The sequence below is a fragment of the Ochotona princeps genome, chromosome 9, assembly GCF_030435755.1.
Source record: "Ochotona princeps isolate mOchPri1 chromosome 9, mOchPri1.hap1, whole genome shotgun sequence".
NCBI classification, from domain to species: domain Eukaryota; kingdom Metazoa; phylum Chordata; class Mammalia; order Lagomorpha; family Ochotonidae; genus Ochotona; species Ochotona princeps.
Window position 1 is genome coordinate 17,845,773 of NC_080840.1, and position 21,702 is coordinate 17,867,474.

Below are 21,702 nucleotides of genomic sequence, written 5' to 3' on the forward strand. Positions count from 1 at the left end.
TATGGTCCTGAAAGATTTCCCTGCACTCCCTCCCCATTACCGGTTAACATAGCGTATTGAGGGTATAGTAGGTATTACAGTTTTTCGATGTAGATCTTAAATATTCTGACATTAATTGTTGGTTTATAGATTATATCGCGTTATCTTATTGCATTGGATACAGGTTGTTAGAGATTGTACTAATATTACAATATACAATGTACAGGTACTATCTTTCAAGTTGTCATCTTTTCATCTCAGATTAAGGCGAACATGTGGTATTTAACCTTTTGGGATTGGTTCATTTCTCTTAGCATGATGGATTCCAGTCAGGCCCATTTGACCACAAAGAACTGCATTTCGTTTTTTTTAATAGCTGAGTAGTATTCCATAGAGTAGATGAACCATAGCTTTCTTATCCAGTCTTCTATTGATGGGCATTTTGGCTGCTTCCAGGTTTTTGCGATTGTAGATTGTGCTGCTATGAACATAGGCGTGCATGTTGGTTTCTTGTGTAGGAGATGTTTTGGATATATCCCTAGGAGTGCTATTGCTGGATCATATTGTATGTTGATTTTCAGTTGTTTGAGTATTCGCCAAACTGATTCCCACAGAGGCTGTACAAGTCTGCAGTCCCACCAGCAGTGGAGAAGGGTTCCCTTTTCCCCACAACCTCGCCAGCAAGTGTTGGTGGTATTATGTATGTGTGCCATCCTTACTGGAGTTAGGTGGTACCTCATTGTTGTCTTCATTTGGATTTCCCTTATTGCCAGGGAACTTGAGCATTTTTTCATATGCTTGTTTGCCATTTGGGTTTGTTCTTTTGTGAAATGTCTGCCCATTTCCCATGCCCATTTCTTGAGCAGTTTGTTTGTTCTAGTGTTTTGGTTTCTCTGGAGATCTTTGTATATTCTGGAGATCAGCCCTCTATCTCCTATGTAGTGTGCAAAGATCTTCTCCCATTCTGTAGGTTGTTTTTTTACTTTGTTGATTGTTTCTCTAGCTGTACAGAAGCTTCTTAGTTTGATGAGGTCCCAGTTGTTTATTTTGGTCTCAATTTCTACTGCTTTTGGAGTCTTTTTTAGGAAGTCAGGGCCTACCCCTAAGTGTTGCAGTGTGATTCCAACATTTTCTTCCAAAAGTTTGAAGGTTTCTGGATGTAGGTTTAGGTCTTTTATCCATTTAGATTCGATCTTGGTGTATGGTGAGAGATGTGGGTCTATCTTTTTGTTTCTGCAGGCTATCAACCAGTTGTCTAACATGCTCTTTATCTGAAGTAAACAGCAAAAAAGTAGTTTTTTTTAAAGCTCTTATATCTAAAATATATCTTCGACTCTATTACCTATTTTAGAAGGGTGATAATGAATTAAAATTAAAATGCAGATGAATATAATGTTCTTGGATGTGATGATATTAAGTAACTTATGGTGCAGCATTTCTAGACTGGCTCTAGCAGAGGATGTCAAAAGTTTAGACAAGGGTGAATGGAAGCCGCATTGAGCTTCATTCTGGATCTGTTCTTCAGAACCATTTTGGCTTCTCTTTGGGATTCTATTTTCTCTTTTTTGAAACAAGTCTTGACAACATTAGCCAGTTTAAAATAGAGAAAGGAATGTGTAATCATGAAATGTCATGATCAAAGCGGTAATGGAGACTGTCCCACTAGTTTTTATCCAAAAACCCACTGAGTTCTTTCAACATTGTTACTTGTCTTTTAGATGATGATCTAAAAGTACTTACTAAATACAAGCTTTATTTTTTCAAAATATTTTGCTATTGGTATACACTTCTATGAGCTTAGCTTAAATAGATATTCCTTCAATTGATGGTCATAATTCAACTGTTCAGAAGATACATGTCCACACAGCCCAATCCAGCCAGCAGCTGTGTTTCAAAGAGACTCACTCAGCCTTGTGAGCAGAATCGTCACCCTACAGTCCCAGTGATCCTCACATCTCTTCTGCTCCTCCTCCCTCCATGTCTTACCATTCCTCCCACGGTGTTGCTTTAGATTTGTCAATCAAAATGAAATTGTCACCGTTTAAAATAAAAGATCAATTTCTTGCATATTTGCAGATATTTCTATCCCTTGGAGATGCCTTGACAAGGGGTCCTCTAATAAGCTCTAAGGATTTAGCCTCAGCTGTAGGTCTTTTTGGTGAACTAATTCATGTGTGAAACACATTTTATGCATCTTGGGGACAGAAGACATTATGAGAGCTGATGATTTCTTGAGAAGGGATTGGAGCGAGAAAAGATTAATTCTGATATTCCAGGGCAATTTTGTATCATGACTTCACCTACCTTTGGGTCCCCTGCGACCCACTTTGCCATACTTTCCTTCTTCTCCAGGATCTCCTTTTTCACCATCATCTCCTTTTAAGACAGAAAAAAAAAATGAGAATGTGGAGCAGCTCAAATAACAGCATAAGCAATTCTCCCCCAGAGTAAGGTGAACATGATTGGAATTCATCCCTTGGCTCAGTGCTTTTATCTGATTCACTTGTGAGTCTGAACACAGGCCAACATGGTCTGGACATTCATTAACAAAGGAAACTTTCCATAGATTCTCTTTTCCTTTTTTCAACATTCCTCTGTATGTTGAAAGAGATACTTTGCTGTTAGATCTTTGAAAACAATGGTTGATCTGATAAAACTTTATTTTTGCTGCACGATTCTGAAACCACAATATATACCAACATGCATGCTATTTAGATATATATTGTATACGTATAAATACAAATGATCACATATATATTATCCCATAAACATATATTGTATATTATATACATATGTAACTATTATATATAGTTATGTATTCATACTTTTGTATACCTTTTCTATACTTAAGAATGTCATATTACTCATAATCATAATGCATGCATATCACAAGTATACATCACACATGAAAAACATACACACATATATTATCATGTACATATCACATATATAATGAAAATATGTGTTATATACAATATACCTATGTATATACTACATGCATATGTATATTATACATCTGTGTTACATATATACACAATATTAAGTTATATAAATGTGTATAATATGCACATAAATTTATTATCTCTGACTATAATGCTTGGGGATTCCAAAAGTATATCAGGAATCTAAGATGGGAGTAAGTGGGGAATTGCTGCAAAGTAAGCCTGTGTGGTTGCACCTGCTTAGCCACAGTTGGGTGCAGTTCCAGTCCACTGGACAAACAAGAGGGACTTGATTTTAAAGAAAGGTACCCTAGGCTGTGAATCTGGAGTCCTAATTTTAATGTGTTTGTAACTGATGGGGTGGGTCAACCTTTGATTGTTACTGATTGAGCTGATTGGCTTTGGAATAAAATAGGCCCAGGCTTGGAGTAGCTTTAATGCACAACCTCTGACTCTAGCCTTAATCTCTTCTCCTGCAGATGGACTTCATAATACTTATTAAAGCGGTCTCCTAGGGGGTCCTCAGAAGGTGTTATACACAGAAGACCTGGAACGCGATGTCTTGATGGCCATGGTGGCTACTCGTCTCCTTTAAGCTTCAGCTTCCTCACCCTTAACATGGGGATAATATCTAACCCCCTTAGCTTGTTCCTGTGTTTCAGGATAAACACAGAAGCATTTGAATGTATTTTGAAAATAAAGAGCACAGCACTCATAATATCATGGGCAGACGCCACTATTATCACCTCAGCAAACTCGGAGGAGGAAGGGACCTTGTCTATCACCCAAGGAAAGGAGAAACAAAGATTTGAAAAGGCAACAAAAGAAACTTTCGGGGCCAGAGAACTTGGAAGAGAGAAAGTTGAGATGCCCATTGGTTCATTAGGAAAAAACAAAATTAAACATAATATAAATTTCTTTTCACTGAGAGATGAATGCTGAACTTTTAAATGAAAGCCTGAGCAGTAGATGGGAAAGTCAAACATCCTGGTTGTGTTATTGGCCAAGCATTGTAATGCTTTGTAAGGGAAGCTGGAAACTCCTTCCAGCGAAGGCTTTCAGAAAAGAATGAGCATATGGCTTTTACAGTCAGAACATGGGGTGAGAGGGAGAAAAGGCAGTATTTTTCCAGCCATCATAAACTGTGCCAACCACTGTTCTAAGGACTTGACATCATGGCATTTTCAGGCAGTGGAAACTATTATTGCTCCATTTTTTAAATGGGGGAAAAGGGAGACTCTGCATGTTAAGTTGTTTTCCTATTGTCAGAGAGCTTGTTAGTAGCTGAACCAGGATCAAACACATGGTTTTGTTCCTGTAGTTTTCCTAGCGAGATACAGTCTCTTTCACCCTAGGATTTGTGACTCTTAGCAGATGGTAAATTTTAGAGAATCTGAATCTTTACCAAATTTTCAGGCAGAAAGAGGGGAAATGCAGGAAGAATGACAGTCTTTATTTCCTTTTAAAAAAGAAAGATATGGAGAGAGAGGAAAATAAAATATTATCCCAAGGACTTCATTTAAAGGAAATGTATCCTTGAAGTTAATCAGTATATTGAGATTTGGATTTGAGACGCCCTTAGCTGAGAGACCTTGGGGGGTCCTTTAAATTTACATTTATTTGTAGAAAGGACAAAATATTATCTTTCTTCAGAGAATTGATAGCAAAAGCAAATTTAGAGAGGTATTCCCCTGCAAGAAACCCTCCCTAACAGTCTTAAGCTGGGCTAAGTTCTTTTCTAAATACCTTTGTTGTTTAAAATTCCACTTTATACCGAATGTATCATTCTGCTACCCATTTTCTTCCTTTTTACCTGAGTATGGCTGGGATTATAGATGACTTATTTTAACATCTCCAGAATTTAGTATAGCACCTGCCATTAGTATTTGATATATATATAATACAATTAACTATATTTTGTGTGAACATAAAACATTTAAATGTGCCCATACTATTTATCAAGCACAATATGTCAAAAGTATTCTCAGTACATGACAGGCATTCCTTCACTTGATCCCCATCCAAAACCTTTGAGTCCATTACTATTCTTGTCTCCAGTTTTACAAAACCAAAAATGGGGTTAAAGAGAAGTTAAGTAATGCAGGCACGATCACAAGGCTCACTAGTGGTAAAGCCAACATTCAAACCAGAGCGTTTGTTTGTAGAATTCATTTTCTGAACAAGCCATAGTACTTAGAACACATTTCTGTGACAGCATTTCTGGGATTGGTGGCTTTTCTGGGCAATGGAACTAGCAAGTCATAACCTGCTCGTTAAAAATCAGGATCATGAGGTCACATGTATTTGAGTTACAGCTGTCATTTTTATTTCCTCCCTTCCTCCACTGCCCAACCCCATTCCTTTTCAAGCTGGAGAGTAACTGGAAGCAGCCAGGTGAGGGATGCAATAGTCTGGTACTCCCTGGTGCCTCTTGGTGGAGAGTCTAGGAGGGTGAAGAAGGACTGTTACTCCTGTGACCTGTGGGACAGCATGGGAGCCTAATGGTGAGCCAGCTGCTGGCAGAGGCGAAGACAACAACCTGTGCCCGTGCCTTTGGCTTGGGTTATGACTTCATTTGATCTTTGAGAACAGAATAGAGACACAAAATCAGTTTTGGAAGAGATCCCTTTTGTGACTCACAGTTGTCAGCTTCTACCCTCCTGACAATAACTCTGTGGAATAGTAGAACAATTTAGAGATTCTGTCCTTCATCACGAAAGAGCTACTTACATTTTAAAATTAAATGAAAGCTATAAACAGAAATAAAGTAGCTCCAGTTTTGCAAAATTGATTGGTTCTGTTGCTCTGTAGCGCATCAGCTTGCTGTGATAGTCTCTCTAGCAGAATTCCAGCACATGATATCACTTCTTAGGTGAATTTTCTTATAAACAAAAGTCTTTTAAAATTACATTACATTTTGAAACTGAATGGTTGAACTCAGGCCAAGACCTTGCATTTAAAGAGAGTAACAACTAAAAATTTGCCACACCCATCAGTCCCTTGCTACCTTCTCTATCCTTCCCTTCCCACCAGTCTTACATTATTTTAATGCCATCATTTTCTCACTCTTCTTTCTTAGGCAAAAGTGTGGCACTTGCTCTGATAAGAATACTCTGGACAGGTTGGCAACATGGCGCAGCATGTCAATCTTCCACCTGCAGCACCAGCAAACCATATGGGCACCAGTTTAAGTCCTGAATGCTCCGCTTCCAATATGGTTTCCTGCTAATGACCTGAGAAAGCAGCAAAGGATAACCCCAAGTCCTTGGGCGCCTGCACCCACATGGGAGACCTAGAAGAAGCTTCAGGTTCATGGCTTCATACCTGCCCAGATCCTGGAGGACATATAAAAATGATTATTTCCTTGTATTCCAGATTCCAATGACATCCTACAATCATATTTTGTGTGACTATATGTATTTTTATTCTATACTACGAACATTTCACACAGTTAGGAGAGTGAGAGCCAGAGCAAGAGAAGAGAGAGAGACTCATTACTGTGATCTAACAATTCACCACTTGTCGTTGATATTCATTTATTTAGTTTTTGCTGATTTTTCTAAAATAAAGCAAATTGCAGACATGGTATGTCGCTCATAAGGACTTCAACAAATGTTTCAATAGCTGAGCTCAATAGATAAAAATGGTCTCCCATAAAACATTATCATAATAGCAATCTTATTTCTTAGTGGGGTGCAGATGTGAGAGTATTTCAGAAAGCTTGTGGAAAATGAAATTAAAAGATAAATTTAGGTGTGCACAAAGATTTTTGAAATTCATGCTTAATTTTTTTTTATAGAATGCATTTTCCAGAAACATTCCCAAGAGTCTTTATATTGACTAAAGTCATTTCTACAGGGTTCTATGATCTTATTTATGATGAGTGCATACTATTGTGCTACTTGTAGTAATAAAAGAAGTGAGCACTCAAGAAGAGAGTCATAAATTTCAAAGTATAAGCCTAGATCCTTTGAAAATAATCCAATGTGAAAAAAATCATCTCTTTTCTGAAAAAAAATTACTAATAGATCAAGAAATATCACAGGTATTTGGAAGAAAATTAATTTCTTTTGGTCATTCACCATGGGCCATTCCTGTTCATTCCTGGAAGGTTGAGATGAAAGATTGATAAACACCGGAGACTCTGATCTGATGCAGCCTGAGATTGAGTTCTCATGTTGCTTGCCAGATTTGTGAGTGTAGTTCTGATATTTCATCTTCTGAAGTCTCTGCTTTCTTACTGATCATTGGGGGAAAGGCAAAGTATCTACTTGTTTTGGACTCCCACACTGGAGGTGTTTCCTCTCCCTCAGATACCGGCTACTACGACTCAACATAAGAGCTCTGTGGTGGAAACTGCAGGGAGAGAAGGAGGCTGAGCAGACATTTCCTCCTTCCATGTCAGATGTGGTATCGAGCGATGTCCAGGATAACCTGAACTGCTCCAGCTGATTGCTGAGATTCTTCAATTGTCTAAATGCTTCCAACCCCTGAACTGGCACCAATCACTCAGTTAATAGAAGCCAACAGGAGAAGGTGACATTCAATTTAAAATGAAATCTCTACAAGCTTGGGATGCTGACTCCCAGAGGTAGCAGTGGGCACACTCCGTGAAGTGACTATGGACCTGTGGTGACATTTCATCACAACTCTTTTTTTCCGTTTGAGCTTCTGGGGGGAAGTTTTCTTCTTATTGCATTTAATAAAAGCATAAAAAGCAAACAGCATTATTTCTAAATTAACAATGATTTTAGATGTTGCAAGTTCACTATCTCCATTGCTGTAAGATAGCTTATCTGTGGGAAAGAGCGACCCTGACCTTGGTCAACCATGCTTAAGAACAATAGAAACAAGTTTTTGAATGGCAGTGGCCCAGGGATCCTTTAGGAGATTTTTCTGGGATTGTCCCTTAATATTACCGTACGCAGTTATAAGAAATATGTATGAAATAATATTATCCATGTAAAATGTACTCTATTTTCAAACACATTCAAAGCATTCAAAAATTTGTTGTTCTCTGCCGATGGTAGGACTATGGGTATAAAAGAATCCACTACATATGAGTACAAATTAAATAACATGGCTTTAAGTAGGACAGTTATTCCCAGGAGAACCTTACAGGGAAGACAGCACCTTACAAAGATGCAATAGGCCCTGAGTTTCTACTCTCAGGGGTCACATGTCTGCAGAGGGAATGCTCATTCAAGTTGCCCGTGGAGTTTGCAATGAACAAAGAAGAGTTTTGTAACCACACAGACTTAAGGTCTCTGATCATACGATATGTATTTAATGTTTGTGCTTTACATACTTTAATATTAATGATTTTATTACACTAACTGTACTCTAATTAATTATTGAAACTTACATTGAATTTTATATGGCACAAGTAACTTTCTAGTGTCAGTGTCCTATCCTGGAAAATGGGGATAGTGACTGTTTTCTTCTGGAGTTACTAGAAGCTCAAATGAGAAAGGAGATTCTGGATGGTAAAAATCCCTAAAAGCACCCCTGTTGCAAAAGCACTGTGATGCATGATTGCTGTGAACAGAACCAGTGTCTGCTACTGTCACTGTCTTTGTTCTACTCCGTGTGTTTCTTGGAATACTCCGGAATACAGGATTACAGCTCTGGAATACTCAGGAAACCACAGTCTCTTCTCTTAATCCATGTAATCTGGACCCTGGTTGACATGTGATTGCATTTAGAGCTAGTAAGTGTCTTATATACAAAAATCAGCTCTAAATGGATCAAGGACCTGAATCTGCACTTGGACATCATCAAACTATTAGAGAAAAACATAGGAAGCACTCTGCAAGATAGAGGCCCTGGTAAAGACATCTTAGAAAAGTCATTGTACAGTCATTGCTGTGATTGCATAAGCAATCAAAGTCAAAATAAATAAATGGAGCTACATCAAACCAAGAAGCTTCTGAACAGCAAACAAAATGATCTACAAGGTAAAAAAGCAACTAACAGGATGGAACAAAATCTTTGCACACTATACAACTGATAGGGTGATAGGGGATTAATAGCCAGGACTTAAAAAGAGCTTCAGAGACTCAGTGACAACAAAACAAATGACTGTGAAGAAACGGGCAAAGGAAATGAACAGTTCTTCAAAAGAACAACTACAAATGGCTAACAGATGTGAAAAAATACTCAGTTTCCTTAGCTATTAAAGAAATACAAACAAAAACCACATACAGGTTTCACCTAACTCCACTGGGATTGTCCTATATCCAGAACTCCATTAACAACACTGTCCAGCATGGATGTGGGGTGAAAGGCATCCTCCTTCCCTCCTGGGGGGAGTATAGGCTAGTACAACCACTGTGGAGGTCACTATGGAAGGCACTAAGAGAGCTGTAAATTGATCTACCATATGACCCAGCTATCTCACTTCTGGGAATATATCCAAAGGAAATATTCAAAAGGAATATCTATCCAAAGGAAATCTGCATATGAGAAAGTGATCTATAATCCTACATTTACAGCAGCATACTGTGAAGAAGTGTAAACAACTAAGAAGCCCATCAAAACAGGAATGGATAAAGGAACTGTGGTACATCTACTCTATGGAATATACTACTCAGACATTAGAAAGTATGAAATTCTACCATTTGCAGAAATTGGTCTCAACTAGAGACCATCATGCTCAGTGAAATAAGCCAGTCTCAAAAGGACAAATATCATACGTTCTCTCTGATATAAGGCAGCCTTCATGCAAAATACAAAATCAATAGAGATACAGGTAAGCATCTCTGTATTTATATATATATTATATATCTGTATATAAACGATATAAATGTGTGTTATATGTGTATATATATAGAGTAAGAGAGAGAAAGAGAGAGAGAGGAGCTATATAATGAAGGGAAGTATACAATGAAGTGGAAATACATTATGATATGCACTTCTACTTCTTAATAAAAGATGAACTCCCAATGAAACTGTTAAATATATCTTGACATTAGAATGCTGAGCTTCGGGCCCGGTGGCGTGGCCTAGCGGCTAAAGTCCTCACCTTGAACGCGCCGGGATCCCATATGGGCGCCGGTTCTAATCCCGACAGCTCCACTTCCCATCCAGCGCCTTGCTTGTGGCCTGGGAAAGCAGTTGAGGACGGCCCAATGCATTGGGACCCTGCACCCATGTGGGAGACCCGGAAGAGGTTTCTGGTTCCTGGCTTCGGATCGGCACAGAACCGGCCGTTGAGGTCCTTGGGGGAATGAATCATTGGATGGAAGATCTTCCTCTCTGTGTCTCCTCCTCTCTGTATATCTGACTTTGTAATAAAAATAAATAAATCTTTAAAAGAAAAAGAATGCTGAACTTTATACCACTGTCTACACCTATAGTGTCAGACTACACTTAGATAGCAGAATGATGGACTAATGACTGTTGTTGAGCGACTGAAATATTGCTACAATATAGGGGAATACAGTGGGGGAGGGAATGAGGGAGGATGGAAGGGGAAATTCCTGAGCCTATGAACTGTAGCCTGAAAAATAATGAATTAAATAACAAACAAACCAATAGAACAACAACAAAAAAGAGCCAGTAAGTAGCGATTTGGTCAATGTACACATTTTAGTTTGTACTTTGAAAAAATAAAGAGTTGTTTATTGGATCTGCAGACAGGATGGACTGTTACTGAAGTAGCTGAATCTATGTTGGCACCATGAAGTCAGCCTAGGTTATGATTAGTCAATGCAGAGGAAAGCAGATTTAATATGTGAAGACTGAGTCTAAATCCCATTATTCTGGCATCTGAACCTAGCAGACTGTGAATCCCTCTGCGTTTATGTGATTTTGTAAGTTCGCTCTTCTGTGTGTTGCTTTCAATGATCTCTTACGTTTGTGATTTTCTTTTCTTTTCTTTTTTTTTGCAAACATAAATATCCTTCCCAGTACAAGGACTAGATCAGGGTCAGAAGAATAATTGCTTCCCCTGAGGAGGTCTGGGGCTCAAGAGAAGATGGGCATGAGTACAGTCATTGCTGTGATGAATGCTGAGTTGGTGTTATGAGAGCACAATAGAGAAAACACCTAATTCAACATGTTCACATCTAAAATTCTCTCCTAGTCTAAGGAAAGATTAAATCTCTTGAGCTGAACTTCACCAGAATACCCCTGTATCTCAAGATGTGTGCAAAGAATAAGCTAAAATAAAAAAAGTGTCATTATATTAAAGCAAGCTGGTGCACAATTTTCTCTCCCAAAAAGTTTAGGTGGATTTCTATTTTCAGTTGCACTACATACTCCTTAGGGTTCCAGTTCATCTGTCACATTCCCTACCAGGAAGTTTTCTCAGGGCATTCTCCACTGCTCCATCCTACTCTTCCACAGTTGTGCCTGATTTCATTCTCTGAAGGATGCTCTGTTCAGCATCATAGCACCTTCCACAATGAGTCGTAGAAAGTAAAACAGTTCAATGATAGATTGTTTTCTTTGTATTCCCAGCACCAGAAACAGCCTGAGAATACTAGGTGCTTACTCAAGAATTGCTTTTGAAGTAAAAGAAGTATCATCCAAAAGACAAGATGAATAAATGTGAGCCTAATTGCCATTCAAATGAATTTATGATTGATTGAATTGTCATTGTAAATAATGGCTGATTAATTCACTGACTTCAGTCTGCTGAGAAGTCTCTAGCAGTGGGCTGTTGCATGCCCTGGTAAGATAGTCCAGGTAATCGCAAAAACCATCATCTACACTGATGCCTGCATCCCAAACTTTCATTTCGTCTTGTAATTTTCCTTTGTCTCCCAATCTCATGCCATCCATCTGCTAATTCTCCAGCTAAATACCTAAATAAGCCCTCATGCTCATCTTATTTTTTTCAAGCAATTTTTATAATTTTTTTCCAATTTTATTTTATTCCTTCTTTATTTTTCATGACATGGTTCTTTCGGCTGAGGGATTTTCCCTTCCACCTTTCCTCACTCCCCCTCCACTGTTTTCCCCAATCTTGTAGCAATAGATTAGTTCCTCAGCAATAGTCACGAATCCATCCTTCTGTTTAAGTGTATCCCGACACTGTAGATATAGACAATGGAATAAAGTCAACATTCTATTGACAAGATATGTTTAATCGTTTCATTGGAAGTCCATCTTTACATCCATTCTTTTTAATTCTTTCAATTTTTACTGCCATTGTCTTTATCTTATCATCATGGGGCTAATTAAAAAATAATGAGTACTATTATATTCTAATGATTAAAGTTGTAATAGATATACAATATTAAACTGATTAAAATAATGAGTTATAAGAAATTCTTAGCTCCATGTTACACTGTATATAAAATGTCTCTTGAGGTAGTAATATGCTACCACTTAAAGAAAAAAACGATAAGTGCAAGTAGACAGAATTTTGCTAATAACAAGCCATTGATGATAGTTACCTGGGAGAACTGAATCCAAAAAGGAAAGAGTTGTAGAGGAGAGATTTTTAACTTTTTCTTTATTCAGTTATATTTTGCACATTTTAATATATGCTACATGTTACAATCACCAAGAAATACTCTTTTAATTGGAAAAGTGCAACGCAAACATTGCAGAAAGAATTGTGCTTCTTTTTCCTCTTTGTAAATTCTGCACATGATCCTTGTTTTAATTTGAAATCTAATTTGCTTGAATTCATTGATATGGCTATTTCCCTGGAAATTCGCCATCTGATTCTTTTGTTACTATCTTCTATTTAGTGCCATGAAATAACATTTAAATGTGCCTTTAAGTATACATATATTCATTTATTTGAAAGGCAGAGCATTACAAAGAGAAGGAGAGATCTAGAGGCCTTCCATTTGCTGGTTCACTCTCCAAATGGTCACAATAGTCAGGATTTGTTTAGGCTTATGGTGAGGACCAGGAACTCCATTTTGGTCTCCCAAGTACTTTGGCCATCTTCCAATGTCTTCTCAGTTGTATTATTAAAAAGCTGAATTAGAAGCAAAGTGGCTGGTCTGGCATGATTCAGTGACTCAATGTACCTTGTATACACCAGGATACCGTATAGGTGCTGGTTTATGTACCAGCTGTTTCACTTCCCACCCAGCTCCCTGCTTGTGTCCTGGGAAAGCAGCAGAGGATGGCACAAAGTCTTTGGACCCTGCATCCACATTGGAGAACTGGAAGAAGCTCCTGGCTCAGGATTGGTTCAGCTCCGGCTGCTGCGGCCACTTGGGAAATGAACCAGTGAAAGGAAGAACTCCTTCTGTATCTCTCTCTGTGAATCTGCCTTTCCAATGAAAATAAAAAGGTCTTTAAAAAAAAGTAGCCAGGACTCCAAGGGGGTACCCTCATATAGGTCACTTAACTGAATGCATCACAACACTAGCCTCTAAATTACACATTTGTATTAATATATTCTGTGTATTAATGCCAACTACTTTTAGAGTATAAGGTCCTTATGGTGTGAGTAATTACACTTTATTGTATAGTGTTGCTCAAACCTTTGTAATTTGCTCACTTGTTCAGTCGTTTAACAAATGTTTACCCCATGCTTACATAATACCAACTCTGTGTTGGGTTCTTAGAGATACAGCACTTTCTTGGGCAATATATAATCTGTGTGTGGTGGTCTGAGAGGTGGGGAAGAAGGTTTTAAAAAGAAGTTACTAAAGGGAAACTTTGGTTGCTTTGTTACTCGTCTCTATATTGCTCTTTATTATCCTTTCAGATTCCATGATGAATCATCAAATAATAAAATGACATGAAAATATTCAAAATTAACATGTGAAACAAATGCATGGAAATATAATACGTGAGGGGAGATATTGTGATGAACTTATCCAACAATAATCTCAGTGGAATAATGATAACAACTAATATTGACATGATGCTCATGGGATTGATGTGCATAATCATCACTTTAACAAAATTCCCAGAATCTCTGAACTTTCTTTTCCTTTCAGTTATTTCCAGAAAAAAAAAATGAAAAAGTGAGCATTTCAAGAATCTCATGGTCTTTCGTACTTGAATGACTAAGAATTCATTCTGTATTTACAGACTCCTTAGGCTTAAAGAATTACTACTTGGGGGTACAGGTATGTTGCCGTCACTGAAAGTGTAACCGAGAAGAAGGGAGTGAAGAAATCTGCATTGCACTTACTGAAAAATCACAGTAAGTTTCATTAGGCAGGTTTTCTTTGGCCCATAAGTATCATTCATTATTAAAACGTATTCTCAGCAGAGTCAATAGAAATCTACCCTAGGAGAATTCCATCATCCTGGGGTTAAGTGACTTGCTTCTATAAAGCAACGCACTGGGAAGAAGTATAGAATCCAGGAGCAAATTTGCACTATCCTGTGTGATGTGTGGTTTTCTTTCAGAGATGTGTGCTTCCGGCATTGGAATGTTTATAATGCTCCAGATGTAACGTACAATATTCTATTTAAGATGTATTCCAATACAAAAAATTGAAGTAACAAATTTAAAGAAATGAAATAGCATTGCTGCTAAGTGTGAGTAATAACTTGGAATCCTCAATGATCTGTGAGAATGGCAGTGTTGTTTTGGATAGCCAACACAAAACGAAATAAAACATGAAAACTTGAGTCAACTCCATGAGTCAGGTGATCAACTTTTGTTAAAGAAATGATGCTTAACAATGCTTGTTTCCGATCACCCGTGGACCTTAATTTCTGGGTGCCCAATGCAGTGTAACACAGTTTAAAACTCATTGTAATTTATCAATTTTACTCTAAAATGCCTCTTATCCCTAATTCATCTCCTATTTTTAATTCAGGTCACTCCTTTGTGGATGTGGAGATAGAAAAAATTAATGGTGACTAGTAACAAAAGAAATGACCGTGGAAGTTAATGAAAGAAATTATGACTCAATTGTATGCCAAACACGTTTTAATTTTAAAAATAAATATTTGAGGTGGGAAATATCAGTATCTGTACTTTGAAAATGAGGTCTTGGAGGTTTACATTCACATAGCCAGGTGAGCAGTTAAACTTCCATTCCTAGCTGTCTGTGTGCATTCAAATACGCAAATCCCCACTACTGGGTCCCTGCCTGATTTAAAGCTAAGTTATTATGTAGGAGAGATAGAAAGATAAATGGCCCAGAATATAGGTAAGACTTTTGTAATGAAACTAGCAAGTAAACTATTTTTTAATCACTATGATATCCCCGATTGTCTTTGGGTTGACTAGATTTTTTCCTTTCCCCCATGATCTTAGTAAAGCATTTCTTGTCATCAAGCCAAAGATAAACAGATGATATGAAAATAAATGGTCCTATGTAACAGAGAGAGGGAGCAACCTTCCGTATATGGAATGCCACATGCCCACAACAGTTGGGGCTGAATCCAGACAAAATCAGGCATCAGGAACTCAATTTGGGTCTCACATAAGTGGTGGAGACTCTACTACATGAGCTATCACCTACTGCCTTGTAGGATACATGTTAGCAAGAAGTTGTCACCAGTAGCCAAGCAGTAACTTGAACATCAAAATTCTAATATGGGATAGCAGATGTCTCACGTGGTGCATTGAATTCAAAAAAGGTTTATTTGAACTGTGGTTATGCAACAAGGTGGAGGAATCCACCATGGTTGGAGGGCTTGGGGGAGGGGTGGGGAGAATCCAAGTACCTATGAAACTGTGTCACATAATACAATGTAATTAATGAATTAAAAATAATAAATAAATAAACAAAATAAACTAATACCTGAGGGGAAAAAAAAGGTTTATTGGTTGATTTGAAAGCCAAAGTTAAGAGAGTCGGAGAAATCTAGCCATTGGTTCATTCCCTAAGTGTCTGAAACAGTCAGGCTGGCGTGGATCAAAGTTATGAAATGGGAGATTCATCCAGGTCTCCTATTTGAGTGCAGTGGCCCAAGCACTTGGGCTATCTTCTGTTGCTTTTCCAGGCACAGCAGTAAGGAGTTGGATTGGAATCACAGCTGCAGTAATTGCACTGCTGACCATATGGGTTGCTGGAACTGCAAATGGCAGCTTCACCTGATGTGCCACGATGCTAGGCCCTGGCATGGTGACCTGCCTGCTGCACCAAACACAGGCCTCAGATAACTGAACTTCAAAGTGATTGCAGAATTCTAGCACAGTCTGCTGAAGGGCACTCCTTGCTCCATTTTTTGAAAGAGGCTGTCATTGTTGTCACCTGCTCAGAAAGACAGAGCCTTTTCCTGCCTCCTCGTCAGAGATATATTGCACAACGGCCTTTTGAAACAGGTTGTTTTTGAGAAAATGTGCTTCATTTTTTAGGAATTGTAGGACATAGTTAAGAGATATTTCTGAAATTGTGTCAAGGATCAGACAAGTTAAATATTTAGAAAAATATACTCACAATATAGACAAAATTTTCTTTCACAAAACTTGCAACCTACGATTGGCTATAGACATACAAAAAAGCACAAGAAATCTTACTCTGTGAAATTAATAAAATGTTTTGGGAATCGTGACCTATAGTATAGAAGTAGGCACACAGGGTCTACTGCACAAATCTCTCTCTCATTTTTAAAGACTTATTTCATTTTTGTTTGTAAGGCAGAGTTATAAAGAGGTAGAGATAATGGCCACAAAAACCGGAGCTGAGCTGATCCAAAGCCAGGAGCAAGGACCCTTGTCCAGATCTCTGGGACATGATTTGGAGCTCAAATGGAGGCATGATACCAGCCATGCATAGATTTTAAAGTTATGAGCTTGGGCTGCATGGTGACAACAAGCTAGTCCTTCTGCAGTAGAACCAGTATCCCATATGGGCTGCCTTGCTCCTGATCCATCTCCCTGCGTATAGACTGGGAAGACAGTAGAGAATGACTCAAGTCCCTGGGCCTTTGTACCTGCTTGGAAGACTTGAGAGACGATCCTGGCTCCTGGCATTGCATCAGCTCAGCTCTGACTGTTGTGGCCATTTGGGGAGTGAACAAGAGAATGCAATATCTCACTGTCTTGGTCTCTCCTTCTTTTTGCAAATCTGCCTTCCAAATAAAAATAAACAAATCTTAAGAGCTCAAGGAGGAGAAGGCCTTATTTGTGGTAAGATTTGTGGCAAACTTGAAGTAGGGGAAGGGAGCACCAACAGAAAATTTCCTGAGTCAGACGTGAAAGACCAGGGCAGTGTGCATCGAGGAAGCTGTAAGAGAAAAATCAATGTGAAGGCCATATATCCAAAAGTGCCATAGATAGAAAAAGTGCCTTCGCTAATCCAAAGCAAACAAAAGTGTGCATTATCACTAATTTCCAAACAAATTAATAATAAAGTTCATTCTCAAAGATGAAATACATCATCACTTTCAGTTCCCAGTACAATGAGGTTGTATGAACTCTTTATTCTTAGGTATTATCCCATTCATTTCTAAGTGGGTTGTGATCTGTCTTGCTTGAGTCTGACTTACAACTCGTGGATGTCACTGCATAACACTTGACCTTGAGAGGTTGGGGGTTAACTTTGTGGTGTATGGCTACACCTATTGCGAGACCTGGGGCATATACACTATATGCACTTGGCTTAATGGGAATTGTTTCCCTGTGCTTTGTTTTTTTTTTAAAGCATTTTGTTTTATTTTATTCTATTCTGTTTTATTTTATATGAAGGCAGAGTCGCAGAGGGAGGGAGCAAGGGAGAGAGAGAGATTTTCCATCTACTGGTTTACTCGGTGACCACAGCAGCTGAGGCTGAAGCCAGCAGTCAGAAGCATCATCTAGATCACCTGCATGGGTGCAAGAGCCCAAGGACTCGAGCTGTATTCTTCTGCCTTTTCAGGCTGTAAGCAGAGAGCTGCATTGGAAATAGAGCCTCTGGGACTTGAACAGGTTTACATAGGGTGTGCCATCACCAAAGGTAGAAGCTTGGCCTGCCCTGCCATGGCGCCACCCACCTTGTGTTTATGCTTAAAGACATTGCACTCACATGGAGCAATTGTGAAAACTATGTGAAGAACTATTTTCAAGTTACTGTTAAAAAAACTTATTGTTATGATTGGACATATTTGTGGGATGCAGTGTAATATTTCAGCATAGGTATTAACCCATGAAGTTAGCATTTCAAGCCACTTAAACTCCTTTTAAAAGTTTTAATTAACACAAAGAAAATGTCCATGTTTGTTTTGTAAGACAATTCAGTAACTATGAAATGTGAATGTGAACTGATCAGATTAAGGTAATTAACATTTCAATCCCATGATCATCACTTCATGTTTTCAGACCTTCAGTTCCTCTCTTGCAGTTATTCATAAAATATACAATATATTGTTTTGAGACACAGTTTTGAAATCCTTGCAACATTTCTCTTTGAAATTTCCTGTCATTGTTCTTTTAAGTTCTGACCACTAGAGGTCAGAATTTCACATAAGTTGTTTCAAGAACCACACCAAGGTAAGGGAAAAAATTGTTTTCCTATCAAGTAACATAAATAATAAATTTCAGGCATAGAGAGAGGAAAATAATGCCTTTCAATAAAGAAGTTTTGATAACTGGAAAAGTGCTTATTTCCCAAAGTGCACCTGAACAGTCTTAATGGAAAGAATAATGAAGTGTGTTAAAGGTTTGTTTAGGACGTCTACGTAGCTTAAGGTTTATATTGAGTATCTTACACCATTTTTACAACAAGTTTCTGATAATGCTCGTTTTGCAAATGAAGAAATCGAAGCAAAACAGATACAATGTCAGGCTGAAGATCAAACAGTTCAAGTCTAGTCTTTTCCCAGTAAGTCACATTTGGTAATTAATTCCAAAAAGATAATGTCCGTGGATTGTCAATGATTTCATATTCTAATTTTGTTATGGGCTTTTTGCCTTCTACTCTAGCTAAGTTACTTGGTCCACTCTCTGAAATGAATTTTGGGAAATTCCTTTAATTGTTTCCCAGTAAAAGTCTCTGGGTGTGAAGTTGCAGTGTTGTTATGTACTAAGGAGGGGTTATTAGTCATGAAGAGAAACAGAGATCAGTTTCATCTAAGGGAGAACTAGTGGACAAAAGCATAAATTAGTCTCTCAAGATTTGTTTCTTCATTTTGTTAAGAACATAATTCTGCCTCGTTGCGGGTTGGGACTGTTCTAATATTAATAAAGAAATGAGGTAGAAGAGAGAGCAGTTTACATCTTGACAGAAGGTACCATGTCTGTTTTTGGCATGCAAATTTGACACAAAAGGAAGGCAGAAGTGAAGGGACTCCTGTCACTCTATGTGCAGGTGTAAGGCACTTTACCAAGTGAACTATCAGGCTCATTGGATGCTGAGCGCAAGAATCTTCAATCCACTACCAAGCCTGGCATGTAGCAGCAAGTGCCACACTAAGTACCTTTTCTTAACATCTAACATGATATCTAGGGCTTATTGTAATTCAGAACACTCCAGAATTGTGGTAAATCTTTCTTAAGAGGACTTAGAATCTCTTTGAAACAGAAATTCCCAACTTCTAGAGAAAGATCAGCAGGACCCACACCAGAGTGTACAGTAGACTTGGTTCCCAAACTCAGAATTCTGAGAAACCCGGGTCCTTCTTGCCTGGGGAATATGCAGTGTCTCGCCTTACATCAGCTGGGCTTGAATCATCTCATCATTCACATGGCCAAAAGAAGAGAGTTAGAGAGGTCTCCATTGTTTGAAATCGTAACAGGCAAGGAAGGAGCTTTGTGGTAGGTGAAGAAACATTATAGGAGGATTCCTGACGGCCACCCTGCAGGTATTCAATAAATACTTATTGCATCTGATGAAATGATAAGGAAACATTAAGCATATCTTCCAATTTAAAGGTATATTCCTGGCTGTTTTCTGGAAAATAGTTAAGATTTTTTTTTTAACCTGGACTTAATAAAATCCTCAAAAGTGGGAATTAATGAGATCCTCCCCACCAAGCACATGCTATGCATTTTCTCTTCTCTTTCTACTAAGCTTTGCCTCTCCCTTGAATGTGCCCGACTCAATAACTACTTTCTGAGAAAATCTCTTGGGGCCCTCATTTCCCCTCCTAAATTATTAATTTGTTCAGTGCTCATGACACTCATATATGTTCTGTAATGTATCTCTGGTGCCTAGGATAGTATTTGCCATTTAATAAGCACAGTATTAATATACTGAGCTGGAATAAACAGACCGTTGGATTGAAATGAATCATATTTTAAGCATTCTTTGAACACCAACATGTTTGTCCATCTTCTTGCAGTTTGAAAGTTGCAGTGTCTCTGCAAAGAAAATTGTTTAAACAGCGCTGTTCTCAAATGAATTCTCCCACTTGCACACTCAAGGAAAGCCTTAAATTTTCAGCATTCCTCATAAGACTCCAGGAATCAGGCAAGTTTGCTACCCGCTCTGAAAAAAAAAATTTCCAGTAACAGTTTTTGGTGAATACTTTATTTCTAATAGAAACTGTTCTTTTTTGAATGCTTGCCCTTACATTATTCATTTACTCACCCAAGAAATTATTTGGAAGCCGTAAGGTCTCATTGTTCCTCTCTGCATTTATTTTATGGTATCAAAGGTTAAAACTTGGATTGCAATCTTAGAGGGAAATTAATTCACTGATGAAGAAAATGCACTTTAAGCAATGCACATTTAAATAACTGACAAGCACAGGGCCACGTACATTTGATTTTTTTTTTTTTTTGGAAAGACTCGTTTTCTGCTTAAAATTTTAAGCAGCTGCAATTCTTCCACCCTATAGCCTGGAGAAACATAGCACGAATTCCTAATGAAAGCACAAATCTGCACTGCAGTGACCACTCTCAGAACAAAAGTGTAAGAGCTGAAATCAGGAAAACAAGATTTCTGTTTTAATCCACTAGTTGCTTAAAGCATGTTTGGGCCTTGGCTCTACTTGAAACAAAAATTGAAATATGCTAGCATTCTTCAGCAAAAGGCGCATGGCATCAAAGTCTTCACTTTCAAATAAAGAAATGCTCATTTATGTACTACTTTCTAAATCATTGACAAAGTTATCTTATCCTACTCATTGGAACTCAAGAACCAATTCATTTATGAGATAAATAAGTATTTGGTTCTTACATTATTGAATCTTTTTTGTTTGTTTTTTCTTTCGCTTAAATAGCTTAACCAGAATCAGTATGAAAAAGCAGTAGCACAAAAACTATTTGAGAACAGAGACATTCTTTTAAAGAAAGAAAAAAAGTACAGATGCTGTTAAAGAAAGACATCCTCTGGAAGAGGAAATTCCTCCAGATCTTGGGTAGATTTGGCTAGATTCCTCCCCAGTGGTTTTGGCATCCCCAACTCTCCCACCTAACATGAAAAGACTTTAAATAAGAATCAACCCACAGATTTTTTTCCAGAATAGAATGGAAGTGGGAGAGAGAGGAGAGGGATTGTCAGTTAGGACAAGGCCAAGAAATGTGGGAAGAGGCCAGATTTATGAAGAATCTTGATTTCTTTCCTCACCTTTTGGTCCTGGTGAAATTGTGTGCGTGGCACAAACTTCTGGCGTGGGGCGACTATCCATGTCTAGACTCAGACTCTGAATGTGCAAGAGAAATAGCACCAGGAGGATAAACTGGTTTCGTAGAAGCAGGGTTCCGAAGCCATTCATTGCTGTTGGATGCTCAGAAAGGGGTTTCCAAGAAACGCTAACTAGGTAGCTTTATTTTAAATCAAACCTTCAGCTTTGGGGAAGAAAGGGCAGTATGTGAAGCACACATTCCAAAAAGGTTACAAAAGCAAGAAATATATCGTGGATTGTTTATTTTCTCAGTATTCCAAATGGACCATACATTGTCCAGACTGTTTATTTTCAATTGACAGCAGTTTATTTTAAATTATCTCTGAACTAAACACTCAGAGTGCCTATCAGA

General features: G+C 38.1%; 1 protein-coding gene across 1 annotated transcript in view; it reads right to left on the bottom strand.

The window, feature by feature from the left end:
- The window catches only part of COLEC10 (collectin subfamily member 10), a 37,143-nt gene extending 15,643 nt beyond the window's left edge, over window positions 1-21,500 (bottom strand). Inside the window, exons 1-2 of the mRNA XM_004580699.4 lie at window positions 21,293-21,500; window positions 2,284-2,355 (exon numbers count right to left, since the gene is read on the bottom strand). Coding sequence (XP_004580756.1) covers window positions 2,284-2,355; window positions 21,293-21,440 — 220 coding nt within the window. The 5' untranslated portion in view covers window positions 21,441-21,500. The remainder of the gene's footprint in view (window positions 1-2,283; window positions 2,356-21,292) is intronic.
- Window positions 21,501-21,702: the final 202 nt, after the last annotated feature.